The 27,833-nt window shown below is 50.7% G+C and overlaps 1 protein-coding gene and 1 long non-coding RNA gene across 5 annotated transcripts in view; both read right to left on the bottom strand.

Annotated features, from left to right (window-relative positions):
• Positions 1-1,244: 1,244 nt before the first annotated feature.
• LOC133042503 (uncharacterized) lies at positions 1,245-7,774 on the bottom strand. Its single transcript, XR_009689505.1, has 3 exons — positions 7,110-7,774; positions 6,455-6,518; positions 1,245-2,977 (listed from the first exon to the last, which is right to left on the bottom strand). It is a non-coding gene; the product is annotated as an uncharacterized LOC133042503 (long non-coding RNA).
• Positions 7,775-21,642: 13,868 nt separating this feature from the next.
• The window catches only part of TRAPPC9 (trafficking protein particle complex subunit 9), a 386,986-nt gene continuing 380,795 nt past the window's right edge, over positions 21,643-27,833 (bottom strand). For 3 of the 4 annotated variants that reach the window (XM_061123133.1, XM_061123135.1, XM_061123134.1), the window contains 2 exons: positions 22,878-23,098; positions 21,643-22,377 (listed from right to left, as the gene is read on the bottom strand). In XM_061123133.1, coding sequence (XP_060979116.1) covers positions 22,210-22,377; positions 22,878-23,098 — 389 coding nt within the window. In that variant the 3' untranslated portion in view covers positions 21,643-22,209. Of the gene's footprint in view, positions 22,378-22,877; positions 23,099-27,833 lie in introns of those variants that run through there. The other variant, XM_061123136.1, reaches the window with a different exon arrangement.

The raw sequence follows: 27,833 nt of genomic DNA, 5'->3' as shown, positions 1-27,833 counted from the left end.
ATGTCGCTAGAGTCAGGGAAGGAGGGCAGGAAAGGGGCCCAGGGCTTTGAGACACAAGAGGCAGAGCCATGACACAAAAGGGAACCTGAGGCTGGGCCTGGCTCAGTCTGCCTAGAGGGTTCCAGGAGGTCATGTTGGGGGCCAGGGAGGTCGTTCAGAGAGTGGACTGTCACAGCCCATGAGCTTTGGGTTGTTGGACTTCCAGCTGCCCCGAATGTCGATCAGCAGGTGATATGAGGACGTGTGCCCCAAACTGGGTGGGGCGCCTCCCTGAGACGTGGGCCCTAGGGGGTCTTGCTTGAGGTTTCTGAGCCCCAGGGTTCTCCGTGTGCAGTGGGGTCTCAAATTGCAGCTGTGTGGGCAAAGACCCGAGGAGATTGCACTCTAAACTGTTGCAGGAACAATCGGTGTGCGGAATCAGGGCTACGGATGTGCCCCCAGAGTTAGAAGACTTTTAAGAGAGGGAATTTCATCTAGTCAATGAGGAGCTGGCCAGCACCCCCTGGGACTCAGGCTGACATGCAAATGAGGGCGGAGGCAAGGCCAGGCCAAGGCCCCTTCCTTCAAACCAAGGACAGCCCCAGTGCCCGCCGCGCGCACATGCCTTGCTTTACTGGAGGAAGCGTGATTAATGGATTTTGGGCCTCTTAATGTGGCCTGAACAACTGCCCAGCTCCACACCTGATCCATAAATAGCTCCATCACGTTCCCCACGGAGCCCCAGCGCTGCCAGGATCAATCAGACCATCGGCAGAAGCTTCACCGGCTGACAGCTCTCGAGGGGACAGATGGAGGAGCCTGAACCCTGCGCCCACCAGGAGGGTCTCATTAACCGAGGCCAGGGCAGCTGGGCCAATACCTCGGGAGGCTGTTCCCAAACCAGGCCCAGGAGATGGGAAAGCACCTGTCTACGCCCACAGCGGCTCCTGGGCAGGAGGAGGGCCATCCTGTCCCCGACTTCCACTGCTGGGTACCCAGTGCTTGGCAGAGCAGAGGTTCCTGGGTGTTTGCTGATTAGATTAATGAAATGGATTTGAGAACGACGTAGTGATGGCCAGGAAATGGCATCGGTGACCTTTCTCAGTCACCTCCTCATCACCCAGGACCTGACAATTAGATGGTTAAACACCGATAGAGAAATGTTCAACATTTGTTGAACCCAGCTCTTCTCCTTCATAATAAAAACGATAATATAAATAAAAATAAGAAATCTAGAAAAGTCTTCTGCTGTTAAGAATAAACAGAAACAATAGTTTATGGAGAATGCTCTAACCAAGGGACGTTGAGAAAGCCTGAACTTGGGTGTGAGACAGGATCATTTCATGCAGTAGTTGCTGTCGTTGGACAGAAACACCCAGAAACTGTCCAGCATGGGGAAGGGACAGGGCCGGGGTGTGCAGGCCCGGCTGGGGCCTGTCTCCACGGAAGCAGCCTGTCTGTAAGGCGCACACGCGCTGTGACCAGGCTCTCTCCCTCTCTCAAACTCGATTCTCCGAGGTGGACCCAAATGGCCCTCGACTATGGAATAGCCTTCCGAGTCGGGTGGCTGGGATCCCGGTTCCAGGCTTGTCGTCTCCACCTGCTGTGACCATGGGCCAGGGAGTGAGCCCCTCTGTGCACCCCCGGGTTGGCTAGCAAGGGCAGAGGTGCCCCCATCCGTCCAGATGCAGTGCAGGCAGGCATGTGCGGCGTCCGTGGGGGGCAGGGGGCATGCAGTGTGGGTCCACCGCCCTCCTCTCTGCACCGCCCTGCCCGCTGGCCAAGGAGCTGTGCCAGGCACCACACACTCGCGGTGGAAACGCTGCTCGCAGCCAGCTACCCTGATGGGAGCTAACTTTAGCCCAGTCACACGGCGCCATCACTGTCCCCGTGCCGAGAGCTTACAGATCCCCGAGGAAGGTGTTTAAATATTTTTCCTTTTCCAAAGCCTGGTTCTCGCCTCTGCCATTTTCACCTTTGTGTGGCAGAAGGTATTTTTGCAAACACAGCCGAGGTGGCAGCGATTTCGCAGCAGGAATGCAGTGTCCCTGTACGCACCGCTGCTATTTTGGGGACTTGCAGGTGTATCCTGTGTATCATCACAGGGCTCGTCACCCTCTCAGGGGAGGGGAGAGAGGGCAGGGTGCCTCCTCCAGGAAGCCCTCCTGGCTCAGGCCAGGTCTAGGGCACAGCCCGTGTGCCCCTGCGCAAACAGTCCTGTCCTCAGCACTGTTGCTCCATCCCCTTCTTTGGTCCAGGCTGCGAAAGTCCCAGGACAGGGCTTGTCTGACCTGAGTCCCCAGCACAGAGTAGGACTCAGGAAACACCCACAGAGTTGAATTACCACCCAGGGGGGCTCTGCAGGGTCTGGCGCTTCTGAGGGGCTTTCTCTGCCCCTGAGTGCTGTCTGCTCTGACAGCACTTGCCAGCCTGGGGGCCTCCATGCCAGGCGGGGACTGGGAGTTTGTGATGCAAAGTGAACAGGAGATGGCAGGTCTGGAGTTGGAGACCTGTGGGTCACATGAGGGTGTGGGCGCCCAGACCAGCCTCAACTCTGGTCCCCAGAAGGCTTCCCGGCAGAGGGGACTTTGCCTGCCAGTCCCCAGGCTGCGGGACGGGCTGACGCCCAGCTCTCTGGTTCTGAGTGTGGAGTAGGCACAGCGAACGCTCTGAGGATGCATGCATTGTAGAACACTGTTCAAGGCTTGAACTTCTTCCCACAGTGCTGAAAGGGATGCTGGTAGTTAGGATTCCTTCCTCATTTGACGAATAAGGAGGCGGCAGCCCAGAGAAGTCCAGGCACTTATGGGAGATCACAGAGCCGTCATTGTCAGCAGGGCTGGGACACCATGCACCTACCAGGTCCCCAAGGTCAGGTCCAGCCCCCATCCCCCGCAGGGTCTCCAGGGGGTCTACACAGCTTGACAATCCAGCTCTTGCCTCCAGGGTGTTAGGGAGCCAGTAGCAAGGTCCCTGCTGTCACGGAACAGTCGTCCTGCTGGAAGAGTGAACAATGAACCAGTTAACCATCAGGGTAAAGCCAGGGATGGGTGACTGCAGGACAGTGAGAAACATGGGATGGTGAAATGTGTGCTGGACAGTGGGACATTTGTGGGGGTGGCAGTCAGAGAAGGAGTGCCGAAGAATTGATGCTTTTGAACTGTGGTGTTGGAGAAGACTCTTGAGAGTCCCTTGGACTTCAAGGAGATCCAACCAGTCCATCCTAAAGGAAATCAACCCTGAATGTTCATTGCAAGGACTGATGCTGAAGCTGAAGCTCCAGCACTGTGGCCACGTGATGCGAACACGCAACTCATTGGAAAAGACCCTGATGCTGGGAAAGATTGAGGGCAGAAGAAGAGGATGACATAGGATGAGATGGTTAGATGGCATCACCAACTCAATGGACATGAATTTGAGCAAACTCTTAGAGAATATGAGGGACAGGAAGGCCTGGCATGCTGCAGTCCATGGGGTCACAAAGAGTCAGACATGACTTGGCAACTGAAGAACAAGAAGTCAGGGATGGCATTGAAACAGACGTGAACGACATGTTCAGATCCAGGAAAGGGTGTCTAAACAGGGAACAGCCTGTGCAAAGGCGCTGGGGCCAGGGGAGGGACCTTGGCTTATTCAGGGAAGAGCCAGAAGGTAGATGTGACTGGAATGTAAGCTCAGGGGAAGTTGGCACAGGTGAGTTCAGAGGGCAGGGCTCCAAGCCTCCAGGGGGATGGGAGGCTGGGCCAGATCATGAAGGTTCTCTGAGGCTATGGGAGGAAGATGGATTTCACTGGTGCACTCATGGAAGTCCATGTGCACTGCGTAGGGAGGGAGCTGAGGCACACCCCTTCATTGGATGGTGTGGGGCACCCCCTTCCTGCAGTATCAGCCCCTCAGTGTGCCTGGGGAGCTCTCCAGCCTGGAGGTGGGGGCGAAGATGAAAAGCCAAAAGGTGAGCCAGGCACCACACCAGCACAGTCTCTGGGCTTGGGGTAGGGGTGGTGCAAGCCACTTGGCTTTGGATTCGGATGGTCCTGGGTTGACCTTGGGCCTGTCACTTCACCTGTCTCAGTTTCCTCATCTGTGAAATGGGGACTTGATGTATTTTGCCCTTAACAGAGTGAGTGGCATAGGTGAGCTTGTTGTGTTTGTCTCTGTCTCCAGCTTTGAACCTCACTCTCTCATAAGCTGGGACTTCCCTGCAAGCTCAGATGGTAAAGAACCTACCTGCAATGTAGGAAACCTGGGTTTGATCACTGGGTCAGGAAGATGCCCCAGAGAAGGGAAAGGCAACCCACACCAGTATTCTTGCCTGGGGAAGCCCACGAACAGAGGAGCCTGGCGAGCTACAGTTCATGGGGTCTCAAAGAGGCAGACAACCTAGTGACTAACACTTTCACTGTTTTTCACTCTCATAGGCTACTGTTTCTTCTCCAAGTGCAGGGGCACTGTTGACTCCTGCATGACTGTCCTACAATTTTGAACCCAGCAGAGCAGAGGCTGGAACAGGAGGATCGAGACATCAGAAAGAAAGAGGGGGGAGTGGAGGACAAGAGAGAAAGCCAGAGAGTCTGGGGGTGTCAGAGAGAAGAAGGAGAGATGCAGGAATCAAAGGGGGAGGGTGTGGGGGCAGATCAGAAAGAAGTGGGGAGATGCCAGGCCGGGCTGAGACTGCTGGGGTAAGTGTCCCTGACTTCGGTCCAGATGAACTCCTCTTTGGTGTTCCCACCCCAGAGTCTCTGTTTCCCCCGCAGACTTCATCTTAGAATCTGAGACCAGAACAGAGCTACCGGAGTTCATTCTTTCTTGACACGAGTGTCTGTTAAGCATCTACTCTGCCGGGTCCTGGTCCAGGCCCTGGAGGCACAGAGGTGTGGTCAGGAAGCTTACACCTCACAGACCCGGGCACCGTGTGCGTGCCCACCGCCATGGTCCTGCATCCGCAGCGCTGTCTGGGCAGGGCGGTGCACCCGCCCCGCGTCCTCTCCCGTGCAGCCATGCTGGGCCATACTGACCCGTGGTCCGGCATGCATGGCAGGCAGCTCAGCCGTTGTGGAGCGCATCGGGAGAAGGGTCAGGCCAGACTCTGGGGCCAGGCCTCGCTTCATCTCCTGTCTATCTGCGTTTTCTGAGCAGGCACCTTTGGCAGAAGGATTTGACTGAGTATTCGGTTTCCACCTACCATCCTTCCTTCCTTCCCTCTTTCACTTAAGTGGGATCATGGTGTGACGGCTCTCCCAGCTCCCTCCCCATTTCCTCTCAAAGTGTGCATGCTTGTTGTGCATGCTCAGTCGTGTTGACTCTGCATCCCCATGGATTCTAGTCCGCCGGGCCCCTCTGTCCATGGGATTCTCCAGGCAAGAATACCAGGGTGGGTTGCCATTTCCTCCTCCAGAGGATCTTCCCGATCCAGGGATCAAACCCTCGTCTCCTGTGTCTCCTGCATTGGCAGGTGGGTTCTTTACCACCGAGCCACTTGGGAAACCTCTCATTTGAGTGTCCTCTCCAGTAAATTTCTTGTGTATTTAGTTGCATTGCAACATCTGCTTCTTGGGGGACCCAGACAAACATGGGGGTGTCCTGCTATCAGATCTGAGCCCCCAAATCGCTGATAAAGAAAAATCATACCATCTGGGGGGGGTGGGGGGGGGAGGGGGCAGAGCCCGACAGGAGGGAGAGAATTATTCCTGGAGAGTGAGAGCATCCCATATCCGAATGGTTTCTGAATCAGTCAGATGGGGTAGGTTATACAGCCAGTTATGGGCTGAATGCTTGTGACCCGCCCACCAGATTCATTTGCTGAAATCCTAACCCCAGTGTGATGGTGCTTGGTTGTGGGGCATTTGGGGGGCGGGTAACAGGTTTAGATGAGGTCACGGGAGTGGGGCCCCAAATGGGATTAGAGTTCTTGTAGAAAGAGGAGGAGCCCAGAAACCACCTCCCGCACGGCCGCCTCGGCCATGTGAGGACAGGATGAGAACGGGCCATCTGCAAGCCAGGAAGAGGGCTCCTGCCAGGTGCCGAGCCTGCCAGCGCCCAGTCTTGGACCCCCCAGCCTCCAGGACTGCGGGGGTAAGTGCTGTTTAGGCCAGTCCCCTCACCCCCACCACCGTCTGCAGTGTTTTCTTACAGCAGCCTGAGCTGACTAAGACACATCAGTACCAGAACAATTTTTAAATTAAAAACAAAATCAGCCATTCAGATCACAAAGGCTGTTTCCTGCTCATGTTCAGTTGACAGTAGCTCTACGCACTGGTCCCCTGAGACCCAGGCTGGCAGACACTCCCCTGCCCTAGGCGCCCGTGATCCCCGACAGGGAGAGGGAACCTGGCGGATCTCACCACAGTCCCAAGGGTTTCTGCCCAGAAACCTCCTCCACCACATCTGGAGGCCATGCCAGAGGACTTCTGTCCACTCTCATGCCCAGCATAGACTTTCGCCTGAGCATCCTGTCCCCAGGTAAGTTCCCACTCACCTGTGAAGGCGAAGGAAGATTCTGTGATGACACTTTCCAAATTCTCTTCTATCCCCCACCCCTTCTGAAAAAAACAAAACGAAAAACTGAAAAGAAAGAAAAAAAGACTCAAATCTGGAAATAAAGGAGTCAGGACAGAGCCCAGAGAATGAAGAAAAATGAAAAGGGAAAGACATAGTGGTGAGCAGTGGACCTTGATATGTGGGTAAATTAAACAAAAATGAATAAGGATAGACCTGTCTCAGACTGTGCCATCTAAGTGCTAAGTAAGGGTTCCTGAAATTGAAGGTCTGTACTGGAAGGAAAAATTCTAATGATAGTCTATTTATAAAAGTCATAGCTCAGCAGTAGCTGTGAGTTATGGCCAGAGGGGGCAAATGATAAACTTTGCGAGGATATCATCTTGGAGGGAGAGGGGAAAGGAAGAAAATAAAAGACGTCTGGAAGGGTCATTTTTTTAGACTGAGGGGGAATAATTAGCAGAAAAATAGAACATCTTATTGTGTGGAATAGTTGGTATCTTATTTTCAAAATAGAGAGATGTGGGAAACAGGGAAGGGGGGTCACCATCAACGCAGTGGAAGGAGTCAGGGTCTATCCGCTTGGGCGAACATAACAAAATACCAGTCTTGCCACAGGCTTACACAACACATACTTGTTTCTGGAGGCTGGAAGTCTGGGATCAAGGGGCCTGCAAGACTTGTCCCTCAGTTTGTGATGGCTGCCGTCTTGCTGGGTGCTCACATGACCTCTTCTTTGTGCAGGTGCTGGAAGGAGGGGGAGGAGAGAGAGAGAGAGTTCTGGTGTCTCTTCCTAGAAGGACACTAATCCTCCTGGATCGGGGACCCATCCTTATGACCTCATTTAACCTTAATTACCCCCCGAGAAGCTCCAGCTCCAAAACAGCTACTCTGAGTGTGAGTGCTTCAACATACGAATCTGGGGGAGATACGTGAGAGAAGGGCCTAAGTGGGGACTTCCAGATTAAGAAAGGGAAAGATGGAAGGAGCAGTAACTTGATCAAGCCATCAAAAGTGAGGAAGAAACAATGATACAAAATAATCAACAATAGTGTCTCACAGGAGTTACATTATATATGTAAGCATTCATATCTTAAACGGAAAGAATTGAGTTCTCCCATGGAAGGATAGACCCTGTCACACTAGGTTCAACAAGCAAAAGGAAGGACGGCCTTAATATTAGAAGGAAGGCCTTATTATTAGAAACATGCTTGAAACAAAATATTTTAAATATTTAAAATAAATTGCTGAGAGGGACCGCACTGGTGGTCCAGTGGTTTAGAATCTGGCTTGCAACGTGCAGGTTTGATCCCTGGTCATGAACTAGGGTCCCACATCCCACAGAGCACCTGAGTGCTCATGCCACACTGCTTCCAATGTGCATGATGCAAGGAGGACTCGCATCAACTTACATGATGCAAAGAAGACTCAACACAGGCAAATAAATAAGTATTAAAAGACAAAATATATTTCTGGGAAAATATCTATAAGGATAAAGCAGATGAAAACAAAGTATAAAGTAGGACTGGCAGATATTAATCTCAACATGGTTTAAAATAATTATATATGATACATTAGAATCTTATACAATGAAGTGCTATGCAGTCATAAGCCTGTATTTAAAAAACAAACAAACAAAAAAAAGAACTAAATATCTAAGTGAAACCCATTAGCAAAGGAAAGAGAACCTGATACAGATAAAATTATAGTGAGAAAAAACTGCACATTTTTGTAAGAAACGGACAAGAGTATAAGAAATTAAGAAGCAATTGGAAGTTACAATGCAATCAAATATATTGCATGGCCATTGACTCAAGCCTAGTTTGAACAAATCAGGTCTTCAAAAGTCATTTTGGGGACAATTAGGGAAATTTGACTATGGATGGAGTTTTAAATTATAGAACATCATCGTTATTTTCTCAGGTACAGTAACGGTATCGTGATTAAGAAGGGAAGAGTCCTTCTTTAGTAAGGAGGCAAACTAGTGTCTAGGGATGAAATGAAGCCTATAATTTAATTCTAAATACCTCAGTAAAAAACAAACATAGCAAAATGTACAGTTATTGAATCTTGGTGATGGATGCTTTTATGTGTTATCTCTCTGCTTTTATGTATATTTAAAATTAAAAAACAAAGCAATAACAGAATTGAATCATGCAAACAATAACTGTGAATGGATATATAATACACAGTTTTATACATTTATATATATATATATTTTTTTTTTAATCAAATAGTGAATCCCTGTTTATGTGTCCAAAGGTCACTGAGGAAAATCAGTATATAATAGGCTGACAAGAAAATATTATCAGATTCAAGAACATAAGAGTGAAGTTTTCACAGGCCTCATGCTCCAGCCATATTCAATAGAGTGAAAGTGTTAGTCGCTCAATCGTGTCTGACTCTTTGTGACCCCATGGACGGTATAGCCTACCAGGCTCCTCTGTCCATGGGATTCTCCAAGCAAGAACACTGGAGTGGGTTACCAGATTCTCCAGGCAAGAATACAGGAATGGGTTGCCATTCCTTTCTCCAGGAGATCTTCCCAACCCAGGGACTGAGCCCAGGTCTCCCACATTGCAGGCAGATTCTTCACCATCTGAGCTGCCAGGGAAACCCATGCATTGGATGGTGAAATCTTAACCACTGGACTACCAGGGAAGTCCCTAGTATAGGTTTTAACCTTTTTTTCCTTGTTTCTTTTCCCAGATAGTATGTAATTTCTCTTTTGATTTTTCTCTTCAATCTGAGAGTTATGCAGGAATGTTTTAAATTTGCAAATAAAGTGTGTTTGGCTCCCTTATTAGTGGTGAAGTTTTCATGTTCCAATGGAGGGAGTATACGTTCAATCACTGGTGGGGCAGCTGAGATCCCACATGCCTTGCAGCCAAAACAAACAAAAAACAGAAACAATATTGGGACAAATTCAATAAAGACTTTTAAAACAGTCCACATCAAATATGTATGTATGTATATATACATATATGTATACATACATGCTAAAGTTAACACAGCTTAGAAACACACAGCCTGAAATACTTCCATTAGAGGGGGCAAAGACTAAACACAGCATCAATTTTAGTACTTGTTTCAAGCAACTAGGAAAAGAAACAAGAAAAAGGGAATTCATAAGGTTAAGAACTGAAACTGATGAAATAGAAAAAAATTTTAAATAGTGGGAAGAATATATAAATGTAAAAGCTTGTTCTTTGAAATGGCTAATAAAATAGAAAAAAAAAAAAAAAAAACCCTCGTGAGTCCAATTATGGAGAATGGAGAGAGAGGGTAAAATTAGACAAGATTAGGAATGAGAAGGCAGACGTACCAATATAACTACAGATACAGGGGAGATAAAAATAATTATGAGAGAATATTATATGCAACTCTGTGATAACAAATTGAAAACCTCAGGGAAATGGATGATTTCCTAGTAAAAGTAAATTACCAAAATCAGTCCAAGAAAAAATGGAAAATTTTAATAGACCAATTACCATAGAAGAGATTAGAAGGTGATTGGAGATCTGTCAGTGAAAAGACTGCAGAATCAGACAGGCTTACCACTGAATTTTATCTAATTTCTAAAGAACTAATCATTTTAATACTGTTTAAACTATTTGGGGCCATGGAAAAGGATAGAAGAGAAATTCCCTTATTCATTCTGTGCATCTAGAATATCTTTAATACAAAATAAGGTGAAGAGTCAACTCATTAGAAAAGATGCTGATGCTGGGAAATATTGAAGGCAGGGAGAAGAAGGGGATGACAGAGGATGAGATGGCTGGATGGCATCACCGACTTGATGGACATGAGTTTGGGCAAACTCTGGGAGATGGTGAAGGACAAGGAAGGCTGGCGTGCTCCAGTCCATGGAGTCACAAAGAGTTGGACATGACTTAGTGACTGAACAACAACAAAAGAGGAATTGTAGACCAACGGCAACGGCACTTATATTCATAAGATGAAAATTTCTAAATAAAATCCTACCAAATGGAATCCAGTGACTAATTAATAGAACAATACGTCACCCTTCAGGTTCGTTGTAGGGAAGAAGTATGTGGTCGAGGACCCTTAGCCTTGGGAGATTTTGTGAGCATATCATCACCCCCTTCTCTAAGTATCTCTTGGCATAGCAAAGTAAAGACACAGTAGGCAATGATCAGGGGGCTGAAATGAAGCAGAGTGGCCAGAACTATGACATCCAAAGGAATGTTAATATCTGTTAGCACATGCAAAGATTTCATATGGCATTTTTGTGGGGTTTATTTCTAAAACAGACTCTAATTGTTTCAGCTTCTTTTAAATGTTCCAGAGGACTTTTTTTTTTTTTTTTTCTGTTTGAAATACACTGAGGGAAAGGGAATTTTCTTGGTTTTAATTGTGTACCAGAGCACAAGATCTAATATTGAATTCTCCCAGCAACTCTGCGGGGAGTGGATATGATTGGCACTGAGGCCTGGCGAGGGGCAGAGACTTCCGAGAGCACTCAGAGGGTGGGGGCAGAGTCCAGATATCAATCCTGATGACACTCACTGCAAAGCCCAAGCTTTCCATGTGGGAGACTTACACGTGGAAGTCCCCTAGTGACTTCCTGGTTCAGGGAGGAGTTCCAGTCCATTTAGCCAAAGCCAGGAGCAATGGAACATAGAGTGGATCAGGTATCAGGGGACATGGGTTCTGTTTCATCCTCTGCCTGCTGGTGGCTGGGGCCAAGACTGTGAAAAGCCTCTGCCCTTAGGCAATTCTCTGAATTCCTTTGCAGCTGGTCTCTGAAGGGCCAGCAGTGGGTTGCTGTCCGTGGTGCTGAAGGTGCTCCTGCCCGAGGGCTCCCCCTTCACCTATTTTCAGAGGAGCTGGCCTGGGCAGCTGCCAGGAACACACTGTGATTAATCAGCAGGTTTGAAATGGCAAACCGAATTCTAAAGGTGGAAGAAGGAAAGAATTTCTTTATTGGTTTGCTGAATCTGCGCCAAAGGAGCTTTTTTTTTTTAAAACCATAAGCCATGTCTTTGACAGTTCTCATCACCTGGGCCTGAATTGAACATCTCAATTTTTAGAGAAGCACAGAACTAAGTTTTCACTACCCAGGTGAGTAAATGGAACATCATTTGATTCCCAGAGTCCAATTTTCCCTCTCAAATCCCATCCTTTTTCTCTGCTCCACAGGGAATCTATGCTAAATTTTGTATAAGTAACTCACTTGCTTATCCTTATTGCTTTAAAAAAAAAAAAACACCAACTTTTTGCTTTGGGGACTTCATATAATTGGAATCATATTGCATGTGCTTTTCTGTTGGCCGCTTTCTTCCATCAATATTGTTTTGGAAATGGATCCACATTGTTGCATATTCATCATTGTACAGTATTCTGCTACACAGATATCCTAAAATGTACATTCCACCTTTTCTATGGAATGTGATCTGATGTCTTTTTTCTTTCCTGCTATGAACAACTATGCTATAAACATTCTGACACCCAGCTCACATTACACAAGCCATGTGTGTATTCGCTGCGGTATGTACATGGCAGTGAAATCATTGGGTCAGAGCATATGACCAGTTCAACCTCACTAGGAGCGGAAGAAGCTTCTGCTGCTCACACTCTCCTCACCATAAGGAACAGGCCACATGTCTGCAGTCAGGTGCTTTATTCTTTTCTATGGATTGTGAGCATGAGTGACCTACATTATTTCTAAGCTAAATAATCACCTAAGAGTGGGAGACTCTCAAGTTTCTCCGTTTGTGACTTGTCTTTCCATCTTCTTTACGTATCTTTTGATGAAAAGAAATTCTTAGTTTTAATACAGTGAAATTTATCATTTTTTATGGCTTGTGCTTCTTGTGTCTTATTTAGGACACCTATCCCTACCCTGGGATCATAAGATATCTCTGATGTCTTATAAATGTTTTATACTTTGCCTTTTACATTTAGGTCTTAACCTACAGTAGGTTTTTATGTGTGGTGTGTACTAGAGCCCAATATCTCTTTCCCTATGGCTACTTGCTTACTTTCTGAGACCTTTTAGGGAAAAGTCCATCCTCTCCCCACTGATATGTGACAGCAATATTTCCCACATCACATGTCCCTATATGCATGCCTGTTTCTGGACTTTCCATTGGTCCATTTTTCTATTCTACATTGTGTACTTGTTTAGCATTATGATACATTTTGACTTATTCTTCAAGAGTATGTTGGCTATTATTGGGCCTTTGCATTGTATATATGAATTTTAGAATCAGTTTGCTAAGCTTCACTAAAAATTGTTAAGATTTTTATTGGTGTTGTGTTGAACCAATAGATCAATTTAGTGAGAATTTACATCTTTATGAGAGAGTCTTCCAACTATTTATTTAGATCTCCTTTAATGTCCTCCCATAAATTTTTTATAACTTTCTCCATAATGGTCTTGCACATTAGAGAAAAGATTTATTCCTGGATTCTATGTTCTTTTCCTTTTGTTTCTGTAACAAGTTTCTGCAAACTTGGTGGCTTAAACAGCACAAGTTGCTTATCTTGGAGTTCTTGAAGTCAGAGTCCAAAATGAGTCTCTCTGGGCAAAAGTCAAGATGTGCCCAGGGCTTCATCCTTGTGAGAGAAAGCTCAGGTGGAGAATCTGTTTCCTTGCCTTCTCCAGCTTCTGAAGGCTGAGGCTCACAGCGACTTCCTCCATCTTCAAAGCCAGCAACATCAGGCTAAATTCTTCTCACACCGCCATCTCTCTAGTTTTCTTTTGTTTCCCTCTTTCCCTTTTAAGGAACCTTGTGAATACACTGGACCCACATGGATAATCCAAAATAATCTCCCTAAAGTCAAGTTATCAGCAACTTTATCTGTACTCATAATTACTCTTTGCCATGAACCCATTCATTCTCACAGGTTCTAGGAGTCAGGACATGGACATATTTGGAATGTCGTTATTCTGCCTACCATGAATTCTTTATACTTTTTGTAGTTCTATAAAATGTAATGTTTATAACTATTTTCTAGATGGTTTTGGTTGTAGTACAAAATGCTGTGGATTTTCTGTATTGATTTTGTATCCAACAACATTGCTAAAGAAAGTGAAAGTGAAGTCACTCAGTCGTGTCTTTGTGACCCCATGGACTACACCCACCAGGTTCCTCTGTCCATGGGATTTTCCAGGTAAGAATACTGGAGTGGGTTGCCACTTTCTTCTCCAGGGGATCTTCCCAACACAGGGATCAAACCCAGGTCTCCTGCACTGCAGGCAGACGCTTTACCCTTTACACTTTAGCCTGGAGGCAGAGCCGCCAGGGAAGCCCCAACATTGCTAAGCACTTATTAATTCTAATAAACCTGAAGATTCTCCAGGATTGAAGTACAACTGATGATAAAATGTGCAAATAATGACAGTTTTGTTTCTTTGTTTCCAGCTCTTATGCCTTTTATTTGCTCTTGTACCTAAGTTTCAGTGCTGGCATGGACCGGTTATACAACGTTGACGTGGGGATAATGAGCCCCCTTGTTTTGTTCTCCACCTTAAAGAGAGTGCTTACATTTCAACATTAAGAATAATGTTGGCTCTATGTATTTTTTTTAATAGATATCCTTTTATTAGGTTAAAGAAACTATTCTAGACCTAGATTACTAAGAGGTTTTGTGTGTGTGTGGGGGGGGGGTGGTTTGAAAGTCATAAAAGGATGTTGACTCTTTTCCAAGACTTTCCCCATGTCTGTAAGAATTATATGCTTTTTCTTCTTTAATTTGTTAGTGTGGTGGATTCATTCATATCTTTTCCAATGTAAAACCAACCTTGCATTCTCTGGATGCATACATCTTGATCATGGTCTTTTACACATGTTACTGAATCTGTTTGCTAACATTTAGATTCAAATTTTTGCATCTACATTGATGTAGGATTTAGCCTAAACTTTTCTTATGCTGTGTTTGTTAGATTTTGATATCAAGGTTATACCAGCCTCATAAATATATCTGAGTGCTTTATCATCTTTCCCATGTTCATAAATATTTTGTATAGCATTGGAGTTTTTTGTTCCTTGAATTAGAATTCACTGGTAAAAACCATCTGGACCTGGAATTTTATTTTTGAAAAGAGTTTTTAAGATTTTTAACTATGGACTTGATTTCTTTAATGGCTTTAGGATTACTCATCCTATTTATTACCAGAGATTTTAATTTGTATTATATTTATTAGAAATTTTATATTTCATTTACACTTTCAAGCTTATTGTTATGAATTTCACCATAATTTCCTCTTATAATATTCTATTGTTGTCTGTAAGATCTGATGTTCCCTTTTTATTTGTAATGTGGCTATTTGTGCCTTTTCTTTTTTCTTTATTAATCTACTCAGAGTTTTCTCAATTTTATTAGCCTTTTCAAGAAACAACCTTTGGCTTTTTGCTATTGTGGCTCTCTTTCTTGTTTTATTAACTTATGATCTTATCTTTATTATATTCTTCTATTTTCTTTGATCTCCTCTGCCATCTCTTTTAGCTCCTGGAGATGGTGCTTTGTTCATTAACTTTCACATTTTTCTCTTTTGAATATAAGCGTTTAAGTTTATAAAACCTTCCTCTAAATACTGATTTATCTGCGTCATACAAGTTCTGATATACTTTTGTTGTTGTTCAATTTCAGTATCTCCTACTTTTCATGGTGATTTCTTCTCCCAACTCTGAGTTATCTAGAAGTATTTACTAAATTTCAAATACATGAGAACTTTATAATTATCTTTTTGTGATATATTTCTAACTTAGGTATATTGGGTTCAGATAATGCATCTGTATGCTAACAGATACAGGTCTCAAACCCAGGTCTCCTGCATGTCCAGGTCTTCAACTACATGTTACAGTTCAGTTGTTGTGTCCAACTCTTTGCAACCCCATGGGCTGCAACACGGCAGGCTTCCCTGTCCTTCGTTTTTTGAATGTTGACTTTTAAGCCAGCTCTTTTCACTCTCCTCTTTCAGCCTCATCAAGAGACTCTTTAGTTGTTCTTCACTTTCTGCCATTAGAGTGGTATCATCTACATATCTGAGGTTGCTGATACTTCTCCCGGCAATCTTGATTCAGTTTGGTTCAACTACTTACAGGGCCATAAAGCAAATCTTACATATGTGCTTGATAAAAATATTTTTCTAGGCTGCTGAGTATTCAGTATAAGTTCATTAAATCAAATTTAATGATGGAGTTTTGAAATCTTTTATATCTTTAATGATTTTTGTCTTCTCTATCCTTTAGTTACTGTAGAGATTTGTCCATGTCTCCTTTTAGTTCTACCAGGTTTTGTGTATTTAAAGTTATCTTATTGGTTGCACACTGGATTATAGGTGTCCTGATGTTATTACTTTTGTCGTCCTGATGTTATTAATTTTATCACTTTAAGTACTTTATTTTTTACTTTAGATTCACAGTTTATTAGGATTTTTTTCTGATACATTTTTCCCAACATTTTATTTCAAGCTACTATATCCTTATGTTTTAGTGTCTCTTGTAAACATCATAAACATGATTTTGTGGGTTTTGTATCTAGTCTTTTATCTGGGATATTTAGTTTATTCTAAGTACTGATATGCTTTAATTTATTTCTACAACTTATTTTTAACCACTTCTAGGTGTTACTTAATTGCTCTGTGTCCCATTTTTTTCAACTATAATATGAGGATAATAATATCATTATGACTGCCATTTTATTTGTTCTGTCATTTCTTTTTTTTTTTTTGGTCCTTTTTCTTTTCCTTCTTTCTTTCTTTTTGATTAAATAATTAGTTTTCCTTATCTAATTTTTTTTGGAGAAACTTGTTTAGAAGTTGTTCATACAATTTCTCATTTTCTTAATGCTGACCCAGAAATTGAAACTTCTGTAAACCCAGCACCAAAGCATAAGTCTTATGTTACTCACTCAATATTTTTATCCTCCTCCTGAATCTTTATAATTAAAATTAAAGTAGCTTTTAGAAAACATGGGTTCCCATCATCCCCTTAACAAAATCTGTTATTTTTCTATACATGTCAATTCTGTTTTAATAATTATTATACAGTAAATGTTCGATTTAGATTTATCCACATGTGTGCCACTCAATCTGTTGTTCCTTCTTTCTTGCATCTCTGACTTTCTATCTGGCATCAATTTCTTTCTGCTTGAGATTCATTCTTCAGAATTCCTGTTGGTGAGGTTTCAGTGGTAGAAAACCCTATTTTTGTTGAAATGAAAGTATAATCATTTCACCTGTTGAAAAATACTTGTATCACTCAGCACATTCTCATTCTCTATACCACTGACTTCTGGGCTTTGTTTTTGCTGATAAGAAGTCAGTTGTCAGTCAAATTGCCACTTCTTTGAAGGCAATTTGTCTTTGTCTTTCTAGCTCCTTTTAAATCATCCCTTTGAAACTGTATTATGACATGTCTATTGTGTCTTTAAAATGTTATGCTACTTAGATTTTATTGGGCTTGTTACATATGTGGACTTGTGTCTTCATCAGTTCTGAGAAGTTCTCAGTAGTTATGCTTTCAAATCCTGACTTTTCTCCGTCCTCTGTGCCCACTTCTCCAGAACTTGATTAGACGTTGATGAGGGTGTCTCGCTCTGTCTTCTGTGCTTCCTTAAGTCTTTCGTATTTTTTGGTCTTCCTGGGCTGCACTTTTTGTAATGTTTTCAGCTCTATCTTTCATTTACTAGCTCTCCCCCAAGCTGGGTTTAATATACTCTCCAACCTATTCGTTAAGTATTTAATTTCAGCTTTCTTTTTCAAGTATAGGAGGTGGTCCATTTGATTATTATTTTATGATGTTCTAGACCCATTATAATCTTCTTTTTCATTTCTCATAACATATAAAACAGTAGTCTGTGTCTGATAAATCCAATATCCTATTCCTTTTCAGGCCTAAGGTTGCTGCTTTTATTTCTTCTGGTGCTTACACATGATGCATTGTTTTCTTGTATATTTAATGACTTTCTTTCTTTTATAACTCTGAATTATTCATGTTCCTTGTAGAAATCCTCAGAGATTTGGGACAAGAGTAGATTCCTCCAGAAAGGATACATTCTCTTCTGTAAGATGTCTGGTGTGTGTATATCTAGGATCATTTTCAAATTAATGAAAGACTTGAAGTTTGGGGGTGGCTTTCCAGGACTGCGCCTTGGGACTGCAGATCCATGGGAGGGCCAATTTGGGATGGAATCAATGGGTTGAGTCAGGATAGTTTCATTTCCATTCTCTGAGTTTGTAGGGCTCACAAATTACTGGGGAGCGGTCTTCTATTAGATTTCTTGCCTGGTGGGCTTTGGGGTTTGTCTTCCTCCTTCCTGTTTTATGAGGCTGCAAAAACTGATGCTCCTGCTTTGACAAAACCCTCCAAATGAAAGTTGGCATCAGTTCACTGCTAGCCTTTTTGAATTCTGCCTACACACAGGTACCAGGCTGAGTATCTCTTACTTTCCTGCCAGCTTGGGGATACACTCACAAATGTGTTTTTACATAATTACCATCATTTTCAGTTGTTTGCAACAGGAGCTTGGTCTGGGCCTCTGCTCCATCCTGTTGACACCCTCTTTTGATCCTTCCCTAGTATTTGTCTTAATCCCTTAAGACACTGTTAAGAGGCCCCAGGTGACCACAGGCATACCTCACCTTCTCTCTGCTTACTGGGACCAGGCTGGCTCTTCAGATCTCTAATGACAGCGGCTTCTTGGATGGCAGACTCAGAGACCTCATGTTTGAAACCATCCACACTTGCAGCTTTCACTTGACCACAAAGAGTCACGGAGATCACTCCTTTGTCAGGGAATCCCCTTCCCATTTGAGCATCTGCATTAGAAATACCTGCCTCAAGATCTCTCACGTTACCTAATCAATGAACCTGTGCCGAGGCCTAATGGGAAACAGTGATCTCACGTGTTCAGCTCTGCAATTCTGGGCACACGCCGGGGTGTGGATGGGAGGATGCAGGCAAGGGGAGGGGGGCGAGGTGGGAACCAGTATTCATGAGGAGTTGCTCTCACGTGTAGAAAAGTTGGAGATCAAACAAAACTCTTAACATGAAAGTTCCCACGAAATAAGTATTTTCATCTCCATTTATTCAGATGGAAAAAAAAAAAAATCGAGTCCAAAGTGACGTGTCTGAGGTTGAAGAGTTGACAAATGGCTGAGTCGAAGTTTAGTACCTCGGGCATCTTCCCGTGGACCCAGACTCTGCTCCGTGAATTTCGGATGACAGAGTCTGACAGCGGGGTGATTATGGGGTTGTTGCAGGCCTGTCCTGCCCAAAGGGACCAAATGTCAGGAGGGCAAGGCCAAGCTGGCTCAGCTGGTGAGATGAAAAGGACACGGGCTATTCCTGGCTTAGCCTCCTCTGGCCCTCTGAGGGAGGAGGGGTCCAGACACGGAAGCTGTAGGACTGCAGCGCCTGGGAGCTGACAGTCTGGGACCTGAAGAACCAGGACGCATCATCCAGACATCAGCAGCTGGGTTTGCTGCCTCCGCCACACAGCTGGAATGACCCAGCCACACAAATGCCCCACCCCTGCTCTACACGGCTCCCTGGCTCCTGCTGACCCCACGACGGAGCTCCAAATATTCATGGTCCATGCAGGGCTGCCCTTGGGTTGGACTCAGTTCATCTCCTCCACCGTGGGAGGCATTCACAACACAGGCCTCACCTGGGTCACCCTTCTAGCACCCCCTTCTCCAAGAAGTCTTGAGATTCCTCTCTCGGTGCATCCGGTAACTTCTCTGGTAACTGCTCTATTTCGTTGGGAAACTAGAAAACACTTGGGGTTCCCATGACCCCTCCTCAGATTTGATAGTTTGCTGGAACAACTCAGAGAATTCAGGAAAACACATTACTTATGTTGACCAGTTGGCTATAAGTGATATTACAAAGGATACAGATGAGGAGGTGCTCAGGGCAAGGTCTGGGAGGGTCCCGGCTGCAGGCACTTCTGTCCCCGTGGAGCTGGCATGGATGATCTCTCCAGCTCATGGATGTGTTCACTGACCAGGAAGCCCTCCACAGTCACCACGGAGGGCGTTCTAAGAGGACTCCTTCCTTCAGGCTTGATCGATTAACTCACCCTCCAGCCCCTCTCCCCTCCCGGACAGTGGGGGTGGGACAGGAAGGTCCAAGCTTCTGGTCTCGCTGGGCCTTTCTGGTGACCACACTGAAGCCACCCAGGAGCCCACCCAGAGCCGCCTTTTCAGAACAAAAGGCGCTCCTGTCACCCAGGAACTTCCAAGGGGGAGAAAGAGCTGTATCGGAGGCTGAGGGCAGAGACCCAGTGTCTGCTACGTTACGCTCAGCTGAAAATGGCCGTGGCAAGCCCCCACTCCTGGCCCCCAAGGTTCCCTGGAATTGCCAGCGCCCTGGGGTCCCAAGGCCAGCACCTGATCTGTTCACAGCTGAGGACAGCTGGTGTTCAGGGATGACCCCCTGCGGGCTGGGGACACACAGGCCAGCTTGTGCCGCCGGGGGCGGGCGGGGGCAGAGGCCGCCTTCTCACTCCCCCAGGCTCCGTGAGGATCTCAGCCCCAGGGACCCGCGGGTCCTTCTGCACTGGCTTGTCCCCGCCCCCAACCCCTCATTCCCCCGTGGGGGTCCCCCCCCAGACGCGCTTGTGTGCCCCAGGGCCCTCAAGCGAAGCCCCTCCCTGGGCCGGCCTGTACAAGCAAGCAAGGCCCGAGAGGGTGGAGGCTGGTGGAGTGGGAGGAATGGACACCATGGGCCTCGAGGCAGCTCTGCGTTTGCACCAGTGCCCCCTCCCTGCCAGCTGAGGGCAGCTCAGCCCCACTCGGGGCAGGACAGGACGCCCAGCCTCACCCCAGCTCCCGGCAGGCGACAAGCCACCTGCAAAACCGCCGGGGGCAGCCTGGCCCATGAGGCGCGGGCTTAGGCCCTGAGAGCCTGTGAGGGAAGAAACAGGCAGAGCAGCGAGTGTGGGGAGGCGCTCCTCCCGCCATCTCTCCGGTGACCCTGCCGGAGAGACAGAACCGGCTCAGGCCGCCTGTGGCCCTGAGCTCCGGGTGCCTGGACGCTCGGTCCCTGTCTGCGCGGGGCAGTGCCCAGGGGCCCAGAGCGTTTGGGGACCGCCCAGCAGGGCCAGGTCCCCGCCACGCCTGACTCTGGGAGGCGCCGACCAGGAGACACGTGCAGCCCGTGGGAGGCGGGCCTGGATGTTCTCTGCTGCCCGGAGCCCGGAGCTCTGCTTGAGAGGTTTTCTAACCAGGGTGCTCCAGGCCCCGTAAAGGGGCGCCCGTCTCTGAAATCTCAGGGCTCCCAGTGGCCTCGCACCCCAGGCCCCCGACAGCCTGCTCCCCACCCCTCCCGCTCTGCCCCATGTGGGGGTCAACCATGGCCCTGCTGCCGTGAGAAAACGGGGGGACCCAGGAGCCTTGGACACCTCTGGCTCCTCCCCAGCCCCGCTCTGTGCCTTGGGACCCACGCCCTCTCTCGGGCCCCAAGACGCTGGTCAGGACAGGGGTTTGCTGGACAAGGCCTGCCTGAGGGTGCCTGGGCAGGGGTGGGCTCGGAACCCGCCTGAAGTGAGAGCTGCGGGTGGGGAGCGGCTGCCCAGGGTGGGGGGCGCTGGGCGACCCCGGGACCAGTGAGGGGGAGTAGGCGAAGGCAACCGTCATGGGCGGTGGGTCCAAGGCTGGTTACAGGACACCCACCTCCAATCTTCACCTCGACTTCTGGAGGCCGGTGTCACCCCCAAACACCTTCCCAACCGTGTGGATCTCAGGTGTGTGCTGAGTCGCTCAGTCAACCCCATGGAGTATACGGTCCATGGAATTCTCCAGACCAGAATACTGGAGTGAGTAGCCGTTCCCTCCTCCAGGGGATGTTCCCAACCCAGGTCTCCTGCACTGCAGGCAGATTCTTTACCAGCCAAGCCGCCAGGGAAGCCCGTGTGTATCTCAGGAAAGGAAGTGAAAGGCTGGGGAGGCCAGAGCCATCCTGGGGGCTGGGGGCCGAGTGCGGGACTCTAGATGGTGCTCCCAGAGAGATGAGGACCAGACCCAAACAGCACACGCCTGGGAAGCGGCGGGGGCTCACAGGGACAGACGGACACAGCTCCAACCATGCCGGCCAGTGGCTATGCGTGCTGTGGGGGGTCGCAGGAATCCCTACCTGAGCTGGGGGGGGCGGCCGCCTGGCCGTGCTGGACAAGCAGAGGCAAGGATGCAGGTGACCAGCAGAGAAGCAAGGCAGGCCCTTTATTGGAGAATCTGTCACCGATACACGGACACACACAGGCCACACCCCCAAACCCAGCCTGGACCCAGCCCAGGGCCCAGGACGGCTGATGCAGGGTGTCTACTCCCCGGGGCTGGGGGAACTCTCGGTGTCACCCACAGGGCCGTCTCTCCCAGCTCGGCTGCCTCGGGGTCCCCAGGAGAAGAGCCAGCCCTTGGGGGATGCCAAGGGCCAAGGGGGCCGGGGGAGGCTCCCCAGACCCACCCGGGCAGGGCCCCCCCCCTCACACTCGCCTTCCCTTCCTACCGGCTAGGTGGTGAACCCCAGGTCATGGGAACAGGTGCAGGGACCCCAGGCCTGGGCTGGGTGGATGGGTCATACGCTGGGGTCTGGGTCAGCATCTGCTTTAGCCCAAGCTTGCAGGGGGGCCCCTGTGAGTCCCAGAGAGGACGCGGTGGGCAGACGTGGTGGGTGTGGGCTGAGGGCCGGGTGGCCAGGAGGAGGGGGCCTCTGGTCGTCTCTCCCTGCAGGATCAGGGACCCGGGACGGGGCGGGGCGCTCAGGCTTGCGCCTCCAGGGCGCGCACGTGTACACTGGGCAGGCAGAACCAGGATGGGGGCAGCTCCTTGCTGGGGCCGTCCTCGTGGAACCGGATGTGGAGGAAGAAGTCGCCCGTGTAGAGGAAGAGAAGCGCCCCGAGGCAGGCCACCTGGCCCGACGGCTGCACCTGAGAGAGGGGGCAGAGGTGAGAGCCCGGAGCCACGGGGCCCAAAGCCTGGGGCCGTGGGGGCGGGGGGCCCAGGCCTGGCTCCGCGGCCCCCAGGGCTTCTCTGCGCTGTCGCCCCGCCAAGCCCCTGCACCTCTCTGCGCCTCAGCTCCTGTCCCGGGAAGGAGCTGACAGCACTTCCCTCCCTGGGCTGTCTGGGGGTCAGCGAGCTGGGGAGTGTTTGGGGCCAAGGCACATTGTCCACGGGTGACTGGAGCGGGAGGACCGTGCCTTGTGACTGCACCTGCTCCTCTGGGCACAGTCACCGCCGAGCAAGGGGGAGCTGCCCGCAGCGGGCAGGGCGATGGTGCCCCGGATGCCCCACCCCAGCTCCTCGACAGCCCTGCCTCCCCATCGTGGCCCTGCTCCTGGGACTTGTGTACGGAGACGTGAACCGTCCGGGGTCTCTGGGAGAGTCGGGTGGACGGGGGTCGGCCGCCCTGGGGGAGGGCCCCACGCACCTTGTCCAGGTAGAAGGTGCCAGAGCCCACGAAGGACACGGCGTGGTGCAGGTCGTAGTTGTGCACGCCGTTCTGGTGATCCTGGAAGGGCACCACGCTGAGGGCGAAGGGCCCCACGCTGCGCGGGCTCCGGTTGGTCAGCCGCACCTCCAGGCGCACCGGGTCACCGACCCGGCAGGCCGCCGCCTGGCAGTCACAGGCTTGTCCGTCCACCAGCACGTCTGCAGGGACACGGGGCACCAGAGTGTCAGGGCCCCGGCCGCCGGCCCGCCTCCCCCGATCACCCGCTCCTCCACCAGCCTCAGCTGCCACCCGTGCTGTGCCAGCCTGGGGGCAGGACACCTGCAGGGTCCAGCCCCTGCCCTCCTGACCTACAGGCTGGGGGTCCTGGAGGGCCTCCTAGATGCCCCTGGCTGGAAGGGCTAAACTCTGGCCCTGACCCCCATGGGCTCCTGCAGGTGGCAGGCAGCCAGGAGAGGGACTCAGACCTGCAGGGGACCATGCGCGGCCAAGGACCAGGCAGGGGCCCAGCCAGCTGGGCCTCTACGGAGTCACCTGCAGGGAGACCTGCCCAGAGGCCCCCCGTGAGGGCAGGGCTGGCCCTGTGGGCACCAGGGAGACGGGACAGCAGCTGGGGGGAGGCCTGGGGGTCACAGAGCAGGCTGAGCGCTGTCGGGCAGGGGGCAGGGAACAAGAGGCCCCACGGGGCGGGGGTCGGGCAGGCAGATCGGAGAGGCCACGCTGTGACCCCCGAGCAGGCCAGCTGGGGGACCTGCTCTCCGGCCCGGGCGCGAGGCACAGGCTGGGAGGTCAGTGATGAGTGTCCTGAAAAGAGGCCGAGGAGGGAGGGGCTGAGCGGCTTCTCCTGAGTCCTCCCGCTCGCCCTCACCCTCTCTGGGCCCCGGTGTCCTCTCCTTTAGGAGATAAGAGGAAAGTCTCCTTCACAGGGGTTTTGCGAGAACCAGAAACCCGAAAGCAGGTGGGCTGGGTCACCCGGCCGCCCTGTGGATCTTATCACCGTCATGCCCACATCTACCCTGGGCGCCAGAGACTGTGCGGGGCGGGCCAGGTTCCGGACCAGCTTTAATCCCCAGCCCGTGAGGACACTCTGCATTTACATAGCTTCTCCCGGCCCTTCCTCGCCCGCGCGGGCTGGCGGGGAATGCGGATGGGGCAGGTGAGCCAGTGTGGTGCTGACGCGATAAGACAGAGAGCACCTGGGCCAAGGACCCAGTCCTGCCAGACTCTCCTGGGCCGCTGTGTCCAGGAGGGCCGCAGACCACAGCCCACCTGCCGGCGGGCCACAGGCAGGACCTGGAGGGTCCCAGCCCCAGGGAGGGGGCCCCCCCCCGGGGAGGTGGGGAGTGGTGTCCCGGCCTGGAGGCCTGTCTCCTGGCCCTCAGACTGCAGGGGAGCCACACACCAGAGACCTCAATCTGAGGGCTCCGTGGGGGCGGTGGGCGGGACAGACAGAACTCCAGCTCTGCGAGGTCTAGGCTCCTCCCTGAGAGACCCCCGGAACCCTGTGCCACCAGAGTCGGGGTGTGGGAGACAGAATGATACCCCCAAAGATGTCCACGCCCTACCCCCTGGAGCCTGAATGGGGTGTTCCCGCACATGGTAAGGAGCTTGAGAAGCTGAGTAGCTTGGAGCATCCAGGCGGCCCAATGTCATCTCCGAGGCCCTTGTAAGGGCAGGAGGGCAGGAGAGAGCCCAGGGAGGCTGCGTGGCCAGGGAGGCAGAAGACACTCAGAATAAAAGGGAGCTTTGACCACACGGGGGCCACCGACGCTGGTCTCCAGGGCGCTGCCCGGCCCTCAGGCCAGGTTCCTCCCCCTCCCTGTGTTCCAATCATACTGCCTGTCCACCCCAGTCCTCCTGCAGGCCCAGTCCATCCCGGCCCCAGGGCCTTTGCATCAGCCGGCACACCTGGGCCCCTCCTGGGAGAGGCAGTCTCTAACCACACAGCACAGAGCCTTCCTGCCTGGGACTGTCCCTCACTCTGCATCTCCTGACCCTTGGCATCTTCTCTCAAGTTCCCGTGTTTGCCCACCTGTTAACTGTATTCCTCTCTTCTTGTCCCAGCACCTGGGCCAGGCAGGAAGTGGAAATCAAGTCGTTCAGTCGTGTCCGACTCTTTGCGACCCCATCGACTGTAGCCTACCAGGCTCCTCCTTCCATGGGATTTTCCAGGCGAGAACACTGGAGTGGGTTGCCATTTCCTTCTCCAGGAGATCTTCCAAACCCAGGGATTGAACCCAGGTCTCCTGCACTGTAGGCAGATGCTTTACCGTCTAAGCCACCAGGGTGGAGTCTTAACCACTGAACACCTGGGCCAGGCAGGCACTCTTCTATTTCATCTTTGTTGACCAAATGAATGGATGAATCAGAGTGGGCTTTGGGGCTGGGGTCAGTTCAGCTCAGTTCGGTCGCTCAGTCGTGTCTGACTCTTTGCGACCCCATGAACCACAGCACACCAGGCCTCCCTGTCCATCACCAACTCCCAGAGTTTACGCAAACTCATGTCCATTGTGTCAGTGATGCCAACCAGCCATCTCATCCTCTGTCGTCCCCTTCTCCTCCTGCCTTCAATCTTTCCCAGCATCAGAGTCTTTTCAAATGAGTCAGTTCTCCGCATCAGGTGGCCAAAGTATTGGAGCTTCCGCTTCAGCATCAGTCCTTCCAATGAATATTCAGGACTGATTTCCTTTAGGATGTACTGGTTGGATCATCTTGCTGTCCAAGGGACTCTCAAGAGGCTCAAATCCCAGTGGCACCCCACCCCCTTGGGCCCCCCTGGAGCTCGAAGAGACTGGGCCAGGCCCCTAGACTGTCCCACAGAGGGGACCTCAGAACTGAGCTGCCACCACCCCGCTCTGATCCCGACTCACATGCCAGGCTTTTGTGGAGGAGATTATTCGTGCAGGAGCAGCTCATGTTGTAAGAAACCTCCTGGGAGCGGATTAGCCTCTTCCCCTGGAGCATTAAATCAGGCCGCAGTCCATCTCCTCCCGCCGCCCCCAGTCCGCTTCTCCTTCACTTTTAATACCAGCCGGAGTCACGGACTTCATTCTATCTGGCCCAGGATCCCTCCCGAAGCGGCTGCCGCGTTTTATGCTACAGCACGTCGCCAGGCTCTGGCAGGAACACAGCTATAAATAGAAGGCGAGAGGAGGGAAGGGCCTGCGGGGCCCACTCCGGCGAGGGAGGCGCGGGGAGAAAGGCAGCTGGCCAGTGCCGGCCAAGGGCAGCCACCGTGGGGACGGTGGGGTGGGGGTTCACGTGGGGAGAGCGCGCAGAGGGTGGGGGAGCTGCCCGCACCCCGAGGCTGCACCTGGAGGCAGAGTGAGCACGATGTTGTCCCCCCACAACCCATCCAGAGCCTCCCCCGAGGCCAAGAACCCTCCTCCAGCAGCCTCCCGGGCTCCTGGAGGGCAGAGGGCACAGCTGTGGTTTCCACAGGTTTTGAGCAGGGATGCTGAGGTATAGCAAGGAGATGGGGCTGCCAGGGCCCTGACAGAGGGTGTGCCATCCAGGCAGGGTAGGGTGGGGCTGGAGTCCTGCTTCTGGGGCCGGGGCTCGGGCTCGGTCTTTCCTCCTTGGTTTCTCCTCTCTCCCAGGAGGAGTGGGAAAAGCTCTGCTTCCCCAGGCGGGGCCGTTTTAGACCCCCACCCAGCCTCACCAAATGCAGCCTCCGCTGCACTCTGCCTGGAGGGAGCTGGCCTTCCTGGGGCCCAGGAGACCCGGGGACAGCACTCACCACAGAGGGTTCCTGGCTCAGAGGAGCCCAGCAGCAGGGGCAGGGCCCGAGGGGAGGGGATGTCCCGGCTCAGCCTCTGTACCCAGGCCCCCCTCCCCTGACAGGCCTCTCATCTCACCATCACTGTTCTTGGGGGTGACAGGAGCTCCTGAGGGCGCCCTGGCCACGGTCCTAAGGTTTCATCATCTCACGCAGTCCCCAGACCAAGCCTGCCAGGTGGCGCGGACACGGCCTCACTTGCAGGGGACCCTGGCCCGGTGGGGAGAGGCCCGCGGCCGCCCAGGTGCGCAGCTGAGCACTCAGCTCCCTCGGGAACCCTGATGGCCAGAGCTTGTGTTATTTTTCACACAGCTTTGCTGAGATTTGGTTCACAAACCACAGCTCACCCACTGAAGTGCACAATTCCATGGCTTTTCATCTATTCCCAGGTCTGAGCAACCATCGCTACAGGCAACGCGAGAGCATTTTCATCACCTCCAAAAGCAACCCCCTACCCCTTCTCCACTCCCACCTGTCCCCCACCCCCGAACAACCAGGATTCAAGCTTCTACCTCTACAGACACCCCAGGTCTACGGACTGTCACACAAGAGTGGGTTGCCATTCCCTTCTCCAGGGGATCTTCCCAACCCAGGGATCAAACCTGGGTCTCCTGCGCTGCAGGCAGATTCTTTACCGTCTGAGCCACCAGGGAAGCCCCATGACCACACATACTCGGTCTTTAGAGCAGGCTTCTCTCCCCGAGTGTGATGCTGTTGGGGCTGTCTGTGGGCATCCATGCCTCGCTCCTTCTCCTGATGGACACGCCACAGCTGGCCGTCCACGTGTTTGTGGACGGGCACCTGGGTGTCTCTGCCCTTGTCTGTTGTGAGCAATGCCACTGTGGACACTAGAGGAGAGTGTCTGTGTGGACACAGTTCTCTGGTTCTCAAGGGCACGCACCTTGGAGCGGAATTGCTGGCTGGAGCGGGGGGGGGGGGGGGGGGCAGGGGGGGCATTTAACCGGCAGAGGGATCACCAGGCTGAGGTCCCACCCACAGCGTTCAGATTCTCCACATTCCTCCCGGCACTTGTACTGTCCGCCTTTTCTGTCCAACCATCCCAGCGTGGGTGCAGGGGCATCTCCTGCCGAAACCACGCCTGACCAGGCTGCTGCGGCCCTCGTGGTCCACAGGGCAGATGTGGGCCTCTGCTGTCT

Source organism: Dama dama, chromosome 21 (genome assembly GCF_033118175.1).
Source record: "Dama dama isolate Ldn47 chromosome 21, ASM3311817v1, whole genome shotgun sequence".
NCBI classification, from domain to species: domain Eukaryota; kingdom Metazoa; phylum Chordata; class Mammalia; order Artiodactyla; family Cervidae; genus Dama; species Dama dama.
This window is presented reverse-complemented; position numbering and strand designations above follow the sequence as displayed.